The 16,085-nt window shown below is 34.0% G+C and overlaps 1 protein-coding gene across 3 annotated transcripts in view; it reads left to right on the top strand.

The window, feature by feature from the left end:
- IL1RAPL1 (interleukin 1 receptor accessory protein like 1) overlaps positions 1–16,085 on the top strand; it is a 754,490-nt gene that overhangs the window by 552,450 nt on the left and 185,955 nt on the right. For all 3 annotated transcript variants that reach the window (XM_068686962.1, XM_068686973.1, XM_068686984.1), the window contains one exon: positions 8,534–8,608. In XM_068686962.1, coding sequence (XP_068543063.1) covers positions 8,534–8,608 — 75 coding nt within the window. The remainder of the gene's footprint in view (positions 1–8,533; positions 8,609–16,085) is intronic.

Here is a 16,085-nt window from a genome sequence, read left to right as displayed (position 1 = left end):
AACTTCTTTTCAGGTAGCTGTAGAGAGCAATAAGGTCTCCCCTGAGCCTCCTCTTCTCCAGACTACACAAACCCAGTTCCATCAGCTGCTCCCCATAGGACTTGTGTTCCAGGCCCTTCACCAGCTTTGTAGCTTTTCTCATTTGTTCATGCAAACCTCATGATTTATATAACTCTCTGTTTTGCTTCATTAATATATAATCTGTTCAGATAGCCCAAATGTAAAGTATACTGCATATGTTTCTGTTTGAGTCACAAGCCTTATACAAGATTTGTACAGCTTCACAGCCTAAACAATGGCAACTAAACACACAGATGAAAGAGTAAAAAATATTCTAATTGGTTCAAAATACCCCAAAGTATTTACAGTAAGGGTCATAGATTCCTCAGAAAATCATGAATATGGGCTGCCAGACTGAAAAAGTGGTAGAAGACCATCTCCAAAAGCTTTTAATTTGTCTTGGAATAGAAGCAGTAGTTTAACAGAGGTCAGCTGGATTTATTTCACCCTGTTTTCACATGGTTGAAAAGACCATGTGAAAAGAAATCTCTGTGTAGATAAAACTGTAGAACAATCTAAATTCAAACCAGGAGAACAGTAATTGAATACTAAAATGTTAATTGCAGTGGTGTTCTTTGTCCTCAACTTATTTTGTCTTCCAGTCACCATGACAAGTGCAGAAAGAATAGTTAGAGGCTGAACAATATGCCACATCCCACTGACATGGTTAATAAGAGTGCCCTGTAGCATGCGATAAGCAAGAGGTGTGGGGCTCTTCCTCAAGGAATATAAATATTGTTATGCAAAATAATCCACTTAGGGCACTCTGGCATGAGCATGAGCCTAAAGGCCTCATGTTAGCCAGTAATATAAACATGACAAAACAAAATTCCTGCTGAGTGAAATGCTGCTGAGTTTCACCAATAAGCTTAAACTTTGGAGAATCTCCCGGTTAAAGTGCTCCCAGATATATAGCTTTATTCTACTGTTAAGAAGAGCATTTATTTTAATTAAACACACATAATATATCAAACGTTCATTTAAGACAACAACAGCAACAACTACCATGTTCAACATTTCTCATTTATTAGAGATTATCTGATATCTCTTAGGTGGAAGGGGAGGAACAAACTGAAGAGACAATGCAGACAGACCACTCTTCAGCATGACATCCTTTTCGTAGAGCTACATAGAAAGTCTCATTTCAATAATCTTGCTTTAGGAATTACTGTTTCACAGAAAGTAAATAAAAAAATAAATAAATAAATAAATAAAAATGTTGCAATGCTTAGAAACTTTATGGAAGATAGAAAATAATTTATTTTGGACATTTTACATTTTTTTACCCTTCATTTTTTTTTTTTTTTTTTTTTTTTTTTTGGTATTTTGTGTATCTTTTGTGTATCTTTGCAGGGTGGGGTGAGAGGGTTGTCCATACAAGAACACTCTCTTAAGATCAAAGCCTTGCTTTCTTCCTTCCTCTCTGCTTTGTTAGATCAAAATATGAATTTTTAAATCTTCCACACAAAGAACTCTTCCATACTGTCAAGATAATTAGGCTGATATTTCAGTCAGTGTTTTAACTACATATATTGTTTGGTTCTTTTGTATTTCAAGACATTAGTATCTGCAATGAGAGCATTTTGATTATGAGAACCTTTTCCTTGGAGATTTCTGGAAAATGCACTGTGTGTCAAGAAAATTGCCAGATAAAAAGAGCAATATATACATCTTCTACAGTCATAGGGGTAGTGTAAATGTCACAACATATTCGATTAGATGTGAGTATATAATAAAAAAACAACATCTAGATTCATCTGTTCTCCTCCAGTATTCAAACCTAATGTTGATCACAGGGGACTCACAAGCTTAAAACATTATAAAGAGCTTCCTGGCAAACCTTTCAACTTCATGATGTCTCATAAGTTTTCATTTTTCAATGCTTCTTCCTTTCCCAACATACCTCATTACAACTTTTTTTTTTTTTGTAACAATAACATCTTTATTTGCATAACAATGTCATAGTAAAAAATATTAAATATTTATTATTTATTAACTTTATTACTTGCCACCTTATATGCTACTACAGTTTCTTACAGGAAGTGCTGGGCTTCCTGTGTAGTAAGTAAATTTACTGTACTGCATTACATAGTACTGTACATTCATTACTTAAGGGAAAAAAAAAGAAAAAAGAGGAAGAGAAGAGAGAGAGAGAGAGAGAGAAGAGAAAGAGAAAGAGAAGAGAAGAGAAGAGAAGAGAAGAAAGAGAAGAGATAGAAGAGAAGAGAAGAGAAGAGAAGAGAAGAGAAGAGAAGAGAAGAGAAGAGAAGAGAAGAGAAGAGAAGAGAAGAGAAGAGAAGAGAAGAGAAGAGAAGAGAAGAGAAGAGAAGAGAAGAGAAGAGAAGAGAAGAGAAGAGAAGAATATTACCTAATTTTGGAAAAAAAAAAAAAAAAAAAAGTAGAAAGGATTAAGTATGAGAAATAAAGACAATTTTCATTAGTATGCCCTCATCAGTAGGGGTTGGTTGGTGATTTATAGTATGTGGTAAAAGAGAAGACAATTAGAAAGGCATAAACTGAAAAAAGAGGCAGAATTTTTGTCTCAATGCAATATTTATGGAACATTTCAGCAGATAAAAGCTGATCTTCAACCAGTCATTGTGATAACTAAGTCACATTTAGGAGTCCGTTTGTGATCATATGCTTCATGCATATATCTTTATTATCCTTATATGGATCTACCCTCAGTCTGAACTGCTTGAATCAGGGTATAATGAGGCTTGTCCACACACAGTGAGGCAGATTTCAGAGTGAGACTGCTGTGAAATTCATGGTATTTGTGATTTTAAATGATGTCTGTGTGAATGAAAACTAATCTGTTTTTAACTAAATATTTTAACTAAATCTGTTTTTAACTAAATATTTTAACTAAAATATTTACATTATTAGAAGCCTCAAATATGTATGAAGAATTTCCCTTTAATAAAAGATCTGGCCATATATTGATTTTTGAAAGACTATTAATGTCCCTAGTGGTATATCTGAATAGGTAGGTCTGCTTTAAAAGAATTAAACAAACAAACAAGCACACAAACACTTGCATGAATTATTTTTATTATTTTTGCATTGCATAAGTTTTGTTATGCTCACAATTACTCAAGAGATAATATCCAATCAAGAATATCCAATACTGGATAGTATTGAGATCTCCACGTGGACAGTGACTGTGTATACTATTGTTTCAAGACTGAAGGTTCAGGCTGAACATATTCATATTTAGTTTTATTGCAGTCTACCAGATGATCTTTGAGGTCTTTTCCAACCTTAATGATTCTATGATTCTGTATGCTGCTGCTATAGGGGGAGTCTTATTCCCAGAGTTGTGGCCTCTGGCCTATGCCAAAATAACAGAATGAAGAGAGGAGCAGAAAAGTAAATAGTAATGCAGCAATTAAAGACGTGACATATCTTTCTGAACTGTTGGATGAATTCAGACAAATAAAGTGGACTTCAAGAAAATAACTCCATTTTTTTGGTTTCCTTTAATTTCAGAGTAGGAATATATACATATATATATATATATATGTACACTTGAATAATAATACATTATTTTTTCCCTATTGAATCCTGTACTGTATTTGTAATATATTCTAGGGACATTCTAGTCATTCTCTCTAAAAGCAAACTGAGTTCATAAACAGAAGAGGTTTAATCTCTTTGCATTACTTCACGTCTCAAAATGGTCAGAAAGTTTTTCATTTTTAGAAAATAAATTTTACTTCAATGAAATAGCTGAACAAAACAGTTCTAAAATACAGAAAACTAAAAATGACAAAGCAAGGCAAGCATTCTTGGGAATTTATTTTCTTGCAGGAATTGTCCTGGCTTTCCAGCCAAGAAATTGCCTTTCTGAGTTGTAGACAACTCCACACAGTCCTGTCTGCCCCTAAGAAATGAAGACTGTTTGTTATCATCAGAATTTCCTAAGAAATTCTGAATGTTTTGTAAAGCAGACATAAACATAAATCTTTGGCTTGTGCATTTTTTTATTTATTATCAGGCTTGTATGCTTTGAAACAAAGTAATTTTTTTGGTGTCCATATTAGTGACATTCTTATGTACATTCCAGATTCCTTTTCTTCATTGGCTACATGAATTTCTAAAAAGTGCCCAGTCTCTTCAAATAACTGAAATTTGAATAGAGCAAATGTATTATGTGACCAAAGACAGCTAAAGTTAAAGATGTAGCTTAGAAAGAGAAGTGTGGATGGAGGCAGATGATGTAAAAATATCATCTTCTGGCTAGTTTCCAGCTGTGTGACTGATTGCAGTGGCTCTCAGGTTCATTACCATAAGACAAATTTTCAATGCCTTTTAGAAGTACATCCATTCTGATAGACATAGAATGTGAATTTCGGTACTTTCTCTTTGTGCACGATCAATATATCTGCAGCTGAACAATACCTCTACAGTTAAATATTAGTTTTAATACAGTTTCAGAATTGGTAACTTCACATATGATTTTATTTGTTTTTGTTTGTTTGCTTTAGTTTGGTTTGTTTTTAATGAAAAGAAAGTTTGACACATATTTGTTTGTAAACTATTCAGCAGTGATTGCTCAGAAATCAAAGAAGGGTTGTAAACTTGATTTATGATCCAACATTTCTATTTCTTTGTGAGAAGCTGACCAAACATCCCTGCCCACTTTTTTTTATTATTATTATTATTATTATTTTTCTTTTATTTTTTTTCTTTTTTTGAGAGAGTGACCCACCAGTTTTTGTTAACTTTACCTAGAAATTTATTGACTGTTAAGTGGGGGATGAGGTAGAGGAAGAAAGAAGTAGGTGTGAGAGAGGAAGGGAAAGGAAAAGGGGAAAGATGGGAGGGGAAGAGAGATAATGTGAATCCATGCATCTGTAGATAATAATGTCCAGGAATTAAATTTCTTTCCAAGGAATTTGACAATGCCTTGTGTAAGAACTAGCATAGGGATGTGAACACTGTTCTTCCTGTGTAACAATCACATAGATTGTAGTGGGAAGAGGACTATGTCTCTATTTTTTGAAAACATTCAAAATAATTTTGTTTCTTTGCATGTAGTACAGAACAGGAAGTGCTTTGAAATCATGAACGTCTGTGTAGGATGTAGATACTACTGCCTTCCTGCTACTATTCATTAAAAATAAAAGGACTACTTAACTTCCTAAGAGGCCAAGTATTGTTGTGAGTTTAGTATACATATTTTTTAATTTCTTGCCATTTAGTAAAAAATTAGGAAGAAAGGAATAAATTCTGGTTTTGTTGTCCAGTTTACCAGATATTTGTATCTGAATATATCCTTCTGAAAAATGTGTTCATGTTGAATAGCCTGTGGATTGACTCAGTTAAGAATACACATCCCATGGTCTGAAGGATATGAAACAGCAAGTAAGAGACAATAGGTCTACTTCAGGGTTTCTAAACTATAGAAGGATTGCATAAGCTCTGTGCTGCCAATAAATGTTGCTACCTGCAGACAGTGTAAACCTGAAAGGGAGAGGGGTGGCTGGAAAACTTCTTGCCTCTGAATTGGTCTACATGGATTAATCGCCCAGAAAGCATGCATATATTTGTAGTCTAATAAATAAATAAAAGCCAAGTGGTTAAAGCCTCTTTAGTAAGGAGGATGATGGCTGCAAACTAAATGGCAACTTCCTCGTACTCTCCCTGAGTTGCCTGCTCCTTCATCCACTGGACATAAACTCTCTTTTTTTCCTAAATACACAATGAATGTTCCCTGCTCAGCCATGCCAGTCTTCTTCCCTGACGGCTCATCTTATGGCATGCGGGAACAGCCTGCTCCAGTGCCTTTAAAAGACTGTGCCTTAAAAGACTTCCTTCTTGAGAAGAGTCTAGCCTTTCTGGACCCCTCTGCCCTTCAGGACTGACTCCCAAGGGACCCTCCCTACCAGTGTCCTGAACAATTCAAAGTTTACCCTCCAAAAGTCGAAGGTAGCAGTTTTACTGACCCCTCCCCCCCCCCCCCCGACCTCACCAAGAATATGTACATCTATATATATGCATATATATATTATATATATATACACACATGGACAGGAAAAGTGGTGATTAATGGGGATGCAATGAAATTTGTGGGACCCAAGCATAGATGGTATGTAATAATGGGTGAATATTTTCCTGGTTTTGGCTGGGATAGAGTTAATTTTCCTCCTTGTAGCTGGTATGGTGCTTTGTTTTGGATTGAGAATAATGCTGATAACACATGGACATTTCAGTTGTTGCAGAACTCTGCTTACACTAAGCCAAGCACTTTTGAGCTTCTCATGCTGCCCTGCCAGTGAGGCTGGGGGTGCAGCATGAGCTGGTAGGGGACAGACCCAGGACAGCTGACCCAAATTGGCCAAAGAGATATTCCATACCATATGACATCATACTGAAGAATTATTTAATAACTTCATATTTTTCTTCAAGTATGACCCATCTACATGCTACTAGTATGGGATAACTTGTACTTATTCATTTAGAAATATGAAGCTCTTAGAGGCCTGAAGTACAAGACCACAAAAGTAATGTCTGTCTTTGCTTAAACTGGAAAAAATACTGTTTTCTAATCTACTCATTTGTTGTATTCAGATGAACTCAATCAGTTAATATGTCTTTACTTACAATGAGAAAACTTTGTTTGCTTGAAGAGTCTCAAAACAGATTTAGAACAACAGTGACTCAGAAAACATTATCTGATGAATGGTAATTGAATTGAGAATGACGGAACTGCATAACTAAATTTAAATTCATAGTGGATGATTTTTTTTTTTTTAATGGCAATCTGTTGATAAATTAAGGGCCTTTGTGGAGAAGTTAAGAATTGGGAATGACTAATTTTGCAGTTTAAGAAAAAATATATCTCATTAATTTGAATACTTTTCCCTTCCACCCACTTTAGCCACCAAGGAAAAGAAAAGAAAAAAAAAAATAGAGAAAGCTAAAATGCATTCAAATCAGTGTAAAGAAAAGTAACAACCTAGGGATATTGCCTAAAAGTCTTTCACAGCTGCAGTCTCTCTTTAAAGTCTGTAATGCAGAATGATTTCCTCTAGAAAGCAGAAGCTGTTCCTGGAAAATGAACTGAAAGGTCTCTCGACCAAATCCAGCTCTTTTCCCTTCCTTGAAGAGATATTTTGATTCAGCACTAGCACTGAACATCTAAACACAACATCTGAAACATCAGTTGGGTGGGTTTATGCTCTGGTCAGATAAGGGAAAACCTCTTTAAATCCAAAAGAAAACGTTGATAATGGATCCATTCTGTACTTGCTGTACTATTAGTATTAATACTGTAGATATTAAAGGGCACTGATAATTTAATCAAAGAGTAAAGCAAATGTAGCAAATAAAAAACAACTAAAGCTCTCCCTTAGTTCAACTGACAGGAGATGAGCATGTTTAGTAGATTAAACCCACATACGTGGATGTGTGTGTGTGTCAGTAAGAAAGGAAACAGTGATTTGACAAGTTTGAGGGAGAAAATATTATACAGTTATACCAGACTGTCAAGAGTACTTTAAATCTCTGACAGCCCATAATCTATGTCACAGACTGAAATATGAATTAATATTGAAAAGCTAAATATCAAAATATTCCAGGGGGCAAAAAGTTGGAGATTTCCCATGAACACTTAGTAATCATTTTAAAGGAAAAAAAAAAAAAAAAAAAGTTCTTTCAATACTTTTAATATATCATGCACTTGTCTGTCAGAGATCAGTAAAGAGCAGACTTCCTAACAGTAGTTAGTATTACAACAGTAGTGATAATCAATGTCACTTGTATGAATTAAGTATACAGATGATGAACCCAGCAGAATGGTTTGAACATGCCTCACCATGTTCCTATTAGCACCTTCAGAATGTTTTTGACCATGACAAAACTTTTATTCCATAATTTGCATAATTCTGCCATAAGTAGTTAAGAGTAGATTAAAAGTGGGGAAGGAAGAAACTTTATTAAAAGCCCTGACATTATTTTATTGCATCCATTCCTTGGATTGTGAAAATGGACATCTTTTATGATCAGTCCACCTTCAGAATCTTCAGACAGTAAAGTATTTTTAAATAAAATTATAATTAGATGTTCAAAATTGTTTTACAGTTAATGTTATTTGTCTGTTAGTGACTATATTTGGCAGAAATGTATTTAAATACAAGCAAATATAAGCAAATACAAGCAACAAAGTACTGGATAACATTTAGGCAAAAAAAACTGCAAGATGCTACTACAGCGTTTTTGTAAGAGTCTAGAGAGATGTCACACATGGAGACACAAATGTCTCCATTGCTTCAATATGTGAAAGATTCTAATTTTTGATACCATGTTTACTCTGTAAGTAAAAAACATTTATAGTTACTGAAGGCATGAACATTACTTAAACAACAACAAAAAGAAACCAAAGCATTTCTGAATATATATATATATATATCTTATGCTACATAATAATTATCAGAAAACTATATATGTAAATTTCTTTCTTTTCTAGCGCCACTAACAGATAAACCACCAAAGCTTTTACACCCCTTGGAGAGTAAGCTAACAATTCAGGAGACCCAGTTAGGTAAGTAGCAAATGCATTTTTTTAATTGAAATTGTATGAAGATATTTGATGTGTTAATGTACAATTATTATGCATTAGTGTGATGACATTAATACTTTCACTGAAAAGTCATTAAATATACTATACTGACATGCAGAGATGTATCATATACTGTCTACCAGGGTGTTGCTCACAAATAGTTAGTAGAAATTAGTACTGAATACTAAGACCTTTAATACTACTGATGTTGTTTTTTACCATTGCTGAAAGTCTATAGTTAAACACGTACCTGAGCTTCTCTTTCTAAAGTTTCCCTTTTCTGTATATGTAATTATATCCATGGTGTATTTCAGATTTGGTAGGATTTTGTGGTTTGAATTCTGCTTGCAAGACTTCTTTGCTTTGGCACTTATGGAATTGCAAATATATTCTCTAATTATAAACGTTCTGCTGGTCTAAAACCATTCAGCAAACAGTGAGAAGTTAACATAATGGAATTTGATTATTTTGAATGTAAAAATACTTATGTTTATGAATTGAGAGTAATTAATGCATGAAGCAACCATTTTTTCCACCCTGGTGGTGGGTATTTATTGTCACTTTGGTCTCCTAGTGCTGTACAAGTAATTAAGGTTCCAAAGCTAAGCAAATAAGTGACTACAGCTTGAAGGATACAACAGTCCATCTCCTTTGTGGACTGACACTGAGGGCAACTTGTAAGCAGTTTTCAGTAGGTTATACTGGAATTATGATTAGGTGCCAGAACAGTAACTTGGTGGAACTTTCAGCATGTTAGCTACAGAAACAAAGGGAAACAAGTCTGTTGATTGTCTACATTCCAGAAAGAAAGAAAACAAAACTCAAGACATTCTTCAGCACAACATCAGGAAAAAGCAGGTTTGCAAATGAGTCTGACAGACATTGACAGAGTATTTTATGGTGCTTGCCAGTCTAGCTAGTAGTGGCCATAGAATAACTCATCTTTCTTTCGCTCTTCATCAAAAAATTCAAGCTATTCAGGTAATACTTTGAGGCGCTGGTATACCTGTCTTCTGAAAAAAATACATATATATATACAGAAAATGGGAGATATGTTTCCTAATATAGCTAAATTCTGTTGTTTCTGAAAGCATCATTTCTGATATACCAACTCAGAAAACTTTTCCTGTTCAACAATCCGAGATGATTTTACTTTTCATTCACCTACAAGCTTAGGAAACAGAAAGCTAGTGACTGCACACTTTTTTTTTTTTTTTTTTCTTTTTCCCTCTTCCTAACTAATGCTGCTTACAGAAGTATTTTTTTAATGAAAAAAGAAAAAAAAGAAAAAAAGTCAGATCTTTTGGGGGTTTTGCCAGTGTCTTGCCTAATATACTGCATTGATGAGACTAATCCAATAACACTGTAATTATGAATGGCTGGCTAGAGACTTTTATCTATGATTTTTTGAAAAAATAATACCTTTGATTTCTGTTACTTCTAGGAAATAGAATGAATTATTTGAGAAATTCTGGGTTATGGAAAAGACACTTTTCAGACAACTAAATAGGTTTTGATGAATGTGAAAGGGTTAACTTGAAAATATCATTTTCAGACAGATTAGCAAGACTGATCATAAACAAATATGAAAATATAATACTTAACTTTATAGCAAGACACTGCAATAATATATTAATTTGTTGCTTCAAAGTCTGTGAAAAAGTAAGTGAGAGCTGGAGGAAGTATAAAAAAGGGATAGTTTCCTGACATGAAAATTATTCCACTCTTAGATTTAATACCTTGATCCTGCTCAATAATGTTTGAAAGGGCTGTGTTTCACTTTCACTTTGGAAAGCTATCATTAACTTCTGTGGGCCAGTTCATAATCTGAAAAAAATAATAATGATAATAATGAAATACTTCAACATCAAAAGAATGTCCAGGTACACTTAGCCAAACATTATGATTACCTCTGCCATTATCCTCCCACCTGTCTGAGGGTAATCACACCTTCCAGACTAACTTAGATACTTCCAGAAAACATTACTCCTCCGGAAAGTCTTCGGGCTGGTTTGTTTGACCTCTCTGTTTGGAAAACAAACATATTGGTGGAAAGAGTAGCACAGAAATGGGCCACTCTGTAGGAGGCAACTGCTTGGATTTCAAGACTATGTGATCAGGTCACCAGTTCGTTAGGTGCAGAGCTGGTGCAGAGCTGATGCAGTCAGTACTCTCTCTCCCCGCATTTCTGTGCTTCTTACTTCACAGTTGTCCACCCTGAATGGAAACGAAGGCAAAGCCCAAGTGTCAGGGCATGCCCATGGGGGATGTATACATAACATACAGGAATGCCTGTCTTCTGTGGATACACATGATGTACTGAAACATCAACAGCGATGGCTCACCTCAAAATCTTACTGTGCTGGCAGGCCAAAAAATGGTGCTAACAGACTTTTGAGAAAACTCTCAGTAAGCCTAGTTTGTTTGCTTTTGAAGAAGCCTCCAAAGTTTAGTTCTTAAACCAAGATACCTTCAGGAAGTGTCAAAATCATGGTGGGAAGACTCCAGACCTATCTGATCTGTTTGTCTCCAGCACTGCTGGGTGACAGACATCTGACATTTATTGCTGAGATATATCAGTCCCTTCTATAAATCAGTAATTAAAATCAATGTAATGGGACCACAGAGCTGTTGCATTACTGTGTTGCATGGCTTTCATGAGACAGAATCAGACCAAAATGTGACTGCACAAGAAAAAAGGAATCTCTCCAAAAAGTATTTGATAGAGTGTTATAGAGCTTGGCTTGCTAAGACAAAAGGAAACAAACCAAAGTTGGAGAATCTGCGCTGCTCAGTCCAATGAACCTAAAGGCTCCCATGGTCTAAAGCAATTCAGTCATGGAAAAACTGTCCCATTATTTATCTGATATTTTGGAGAGTATTAAACATGGCTACAGTGCAATGAGCAACCTTAGAGAGTTACAGGAGTCATGAACCTCATTTGAAATGTCTTTTCATCACACTGAATAATAACCAGAAAATCCCTGAGTAGGGATAGAAATTGAATGAGAAATTCATTTCTCAAAGGCTTTTCTTGAAACACAGCATGAGGCAGCCAAAACATGAGGAAGAGAAATTTCTGATGAGGCAAGAAAGTTTTACTCCCAACTTATCCTGGTCTGCATTCAATGTTTCTTGTTTGCAACTTCCACTTCCATTTTTGTGATCAGTAACTTACTCCTGTTGCAAGGATAAAAGTGCTGTTTTCTTTTTAAGCTTTTCTCCTGACAAAAGGTTCCTAGATAGTTGTGATGACTTCAATATAAACTGCTTCTCTGGAAACAATGTCTCTCGATAAAATATTATGTCAAATATAAGCTTCAAAAGTACGAAGCCTGCAAGAAGTTTAAAGCAATAAGGAGGTGTGTTTTCCGCTCAGATCTGAGCTATTCTGTGAGCTGGCAGCAGCATGAGCTGGGGAGCAAGGAAAAGCAGGTAATGAAGAGGAGGCAAGGGTTTGTAGGGCACAGGTAATGAGGAACAACATGCATATGCAAAGAATGTCATCCTATGATTTTTTTCCTCTTACATTAAATACACTACCAAAATCAGCAAACAAAGCCCTACTAACATAAAAAAAATATATATATATATAATATATGAAAATCCTAAACATCAGATAACTATATCTTTTTAAAATTATAGATTCATGCAGATGTTATATATTTGATAGAAATATATCTATGATATACATATTTATATAAGAATTCTCTTCTGTTTTTGTGTATTGGTAAATTTTGAGGTTTTTCAGTTTCACCTGGCTTTTCAGTCAACACTGTTTATCCCACCAGCACTGTAAAACATTCATTCTTCTTAAAGAAACAATAATCATCATACTTTTAGTCTGACTGTGGAAAATCCAATTCTATTATCAAGTCAGTCCATTTTTATGAACAAAAAGAAGAAAGGTATGTTTCTACAACAGACCATAATGAATTAAAGAAACAACCAAACCAGACCAAAACAAACCAAAATCTCTAGAATGATCTTAAACACTTAAACATAAACTAGTTATCCAATGTTCTCCCATTTTGCAATGCATTTCATGATTATATACAAGCCTGTAATTTGAAATGCCAAAATTCACCTAGAAAAATAAAGCAATTGTTGAATTACTTTCAGTTAGGCTACTTTGTCTGTGATCTGAATGAAATGAGTTTTATCAAATTTCATCCAACACTAAAATTATAAAATTTACACTTGTGACCAAATATGAAATGAATGTAGTTTTCTTTCTTATTTGTTTCTGGGCATTGTTTCTGTAAAATTAAACTGACTGGTGTCTAAGGGCTTGTTTCTGTCTTCACCTCCTGAACATTTGATCATGAAAAAATGTCACTAAAACTGCTTTGAATTTGTTGCTTTTATTGGTGGTGAGTTTTTGTTGGTGGTTTTGTTGGTGGCGTTGTTGGTGGGTTTTTGTTTGTTTTCCCTAAAATAAAAATAAGAATATAAGGAAGTTCTGGAAGGAGACAAGAATACTTCAGGTAGAGGAGAATACTACCACCATATTTTCATAAAAATCTTCCACACAAATTGGCCTTGTTAATAATAAAAGAACTCCTTAGCTATCCTAATCAGTAACTGTATAAATAAATTAACTAAAGTGATATGAAATAACTAACAATATGTTTTTTCCTTTCTGCATGATTATTAAAATGTTAAAATATATATATATTTTTATCTGTACACAATTATTCTAACTGTCATACTGACTCTATAACAGGAATAGAATCTTTTTCATAATGTTATAGGGAGTTACTCTAATTACACCAGTGTTCTTTATACTATGGTAATCTGTTTTTGAAGAAGAAAGCCCCAGTCCCTTCCAAGCACTTCCACATAGCAGCAAACTGTTAACTGGAACATGCCAATGTGAAGGAGGTTCCTGCACAGTCACTGGCCCAGCACAAAGTGAAAGGAAATGGTGTCACCTCCTGTCACCCGTCCCATGCACAGAAAGGAGCCAGAGTGTGATTTTCATATCAACACAGCTGCTGAGACTTTACACTTTGAGACAGATCTTGGTGGCCTTGTGCTCAGGTTCCCTCATTGCCACACAAGTACCTTTACATCAAGAGAGGCTGACATCTCCTTCATCCCATTCCTCTCTAAAATACCCACTTGTGTGAATTCTACTGAAATACAGGAAGAAATGGGCTTAGGAATGGAGATCCTAATGTTGGTAGGAAATGTCCAGCAATTTTTCAGATGCAGATGATATATGTTATATGTTATATGCAGATGATATATGACATCTGATAAATGTTGTTACTGTTTGGTGAAAAGTAAAATTACTTTTTAATTGATATAATAAAATTTAATTTATATAATATTTACCCACTTCTTAGTTAATCTTAACCTATCATGACTACAGAGACCCTTTTTCTCATATGGTGTTTATAGGAACAGAAAAGGTGAATTGTCCCTAGCTTTAGGAGCCTCAAAAGACTTGTTGTCTTTGTTGCCTTTTCCTAAGTGTAAGCTTCACAAAATCAGAAAATCAGAGAATTGTTTAAGTTTTAAAAAACCTTCAAGATCATCAAGTCCAACCATTCACCTAACACTACAAGACCACTGCTAAAACATGTCCCTAAGCAACGCATCCACATTCCCCTGTTCCAATGCTCAGCCACCCTTTCCATGAAGAAATTCTTCCTGATATCCAACCTAAACCTCCCCTAGCTCAAACTGAGGCCATTGCCTTGCATGCTTTTCATACAAGAAAAGAGGCCAATACACTCCTTGCTCCCATCTCCTTTCACATAGTTCTTCTCAGGTAGTTCTTTCAGGTAGTACTTCTCTTCTTCCAGTCTAGTTCCAATTCTGAATCTTAAAACTTGAACAAGCTCCACTCTTTCTTGATTTAATCGGGAGGATTAAAAAATCATTAATAAGATAATAAGATCATAAATAAAATAATTAGAAATATGTATGTAAAATGTTTATTTTCTCTCATTCTTCATTTGTGTGTACATCTGAGTCTAAACATATGTGTATATCCAATCTCTCCCTACATATCTAACTTATATATACATACATTCATATAGATAAAACTTGACCATACATTTGTTCAAATTTTATCTCATTTTATTAATGTGTTGTCTGGGAAAAGTTTATCTGAATTTATGAGGGAATAATCAGGCTTCATTTTTCATGTTAGTTTTAACCCACTGAAAAATGTCTGCTCTAGAGTGTACTCTATGCTGTATTTACCTGAGGTAGTTTCAGTGGTAAACTTCCAAATCTGATTTGATGCAATCAAAATGGTCTGTTCAGTCTCTCTACAACTATGTCCATTTTTTATGTGCAGATTAAATTTTAAAGAATTTTCCCTACTTTGTGAATTTTTTCACATTTTATGTTAAAAAGAAAATATGCAATTTATTTTTATAGCATGGAAGAAAAAAAAATATATATATATAAGAATTATCTGTGGGAGACAGCCAGATATAACTTAACAAAACTAAGATTATCATAAATACAGAATACCATATACCATGAAATACAATCTAGAAATAGAAATACACTGTACATGATTGGCACCCTTTGAAAATTATAGTCCTAAAAAGACTATAATTGCATAAATTGCATAGCTTGTTCTGTGATTATTTTCACCAGATTTTTGGCTTGTAAGCTCTGCTTTCTCTTTGTAACTTACATATAGATACTTAATCTTATCTGTTGTTGAAACACAAGTGTTTCCTTGCATACAAAAAACAAACTAAAATGTAACAATGTCACTAAACAGTAGTAGTAGTAAATACCAAAATTTAGAGGTGTAAATATCAAAATCAAAATTTGTTTTGTCCTAAGTACTTATGATTGATAACTTCTTTTTTTTTTTTAATTAATTATCTACTCCAGAATATTCTGATCTAGAGACAAAGATCTCTTGTGAGCAACAAAGATCTTCAGATTTTTTTCAGATTTTTTTTTTTCAGATCTTCAGACTGATCTTTTAAGGATTTTCATGGACCATTGGTGGATCTATGAATGCTAGAAGTTTTGTTTGTTTGTTTGCTTTAATAATAATAATAATAATAATAATAATAATAATAATAATAATAATAATAATAATAATAATAATATGTTATTATGTATTGTTGTTATTATTATTGTTATTATTTCACATGAATTAGTCTATTTAGCAGTTCCAGTCTTTCCAGCATTCTTGGTGATCAGTATATGTTCATGCAGACCAAATTAAGATTGGTTTTACAAGAAGCGGCACTGAATATGTATGTATGTATGTATGTATGTATGTATGTATTTATTTATTTATTTATTTATTTATTTTACATCTTATATGTACTGTGTTGTAGATTGTATTAAGTTTTAGTTCTGTACACAGGTGTGTTTCTGAAAAATCTATCAAAATTTGCATAGTTTCTTGATAGCAATTATTATCTGGGATTTGACATGGAAGTAAACAATGGAGACTTATTCGAAGAAACAC

Source organism: Anas acuta, chromosome 1 (genome assembly GCF_963932015.1).
Source record: "Anas acuta chromosome 1, bAnaAcu1.1, whole genome shotgun sequence".
NCBI lineage: Eukaryota > Metazoa > Chordata > Aves > Anseriformes > Anatidae > Anas > Anas acuta.
The sequence above is the reverse complement of the archived record's forward strand: the minus strand, read 5'-3'. Positions and strand labels throughout refer to the sequence as shown.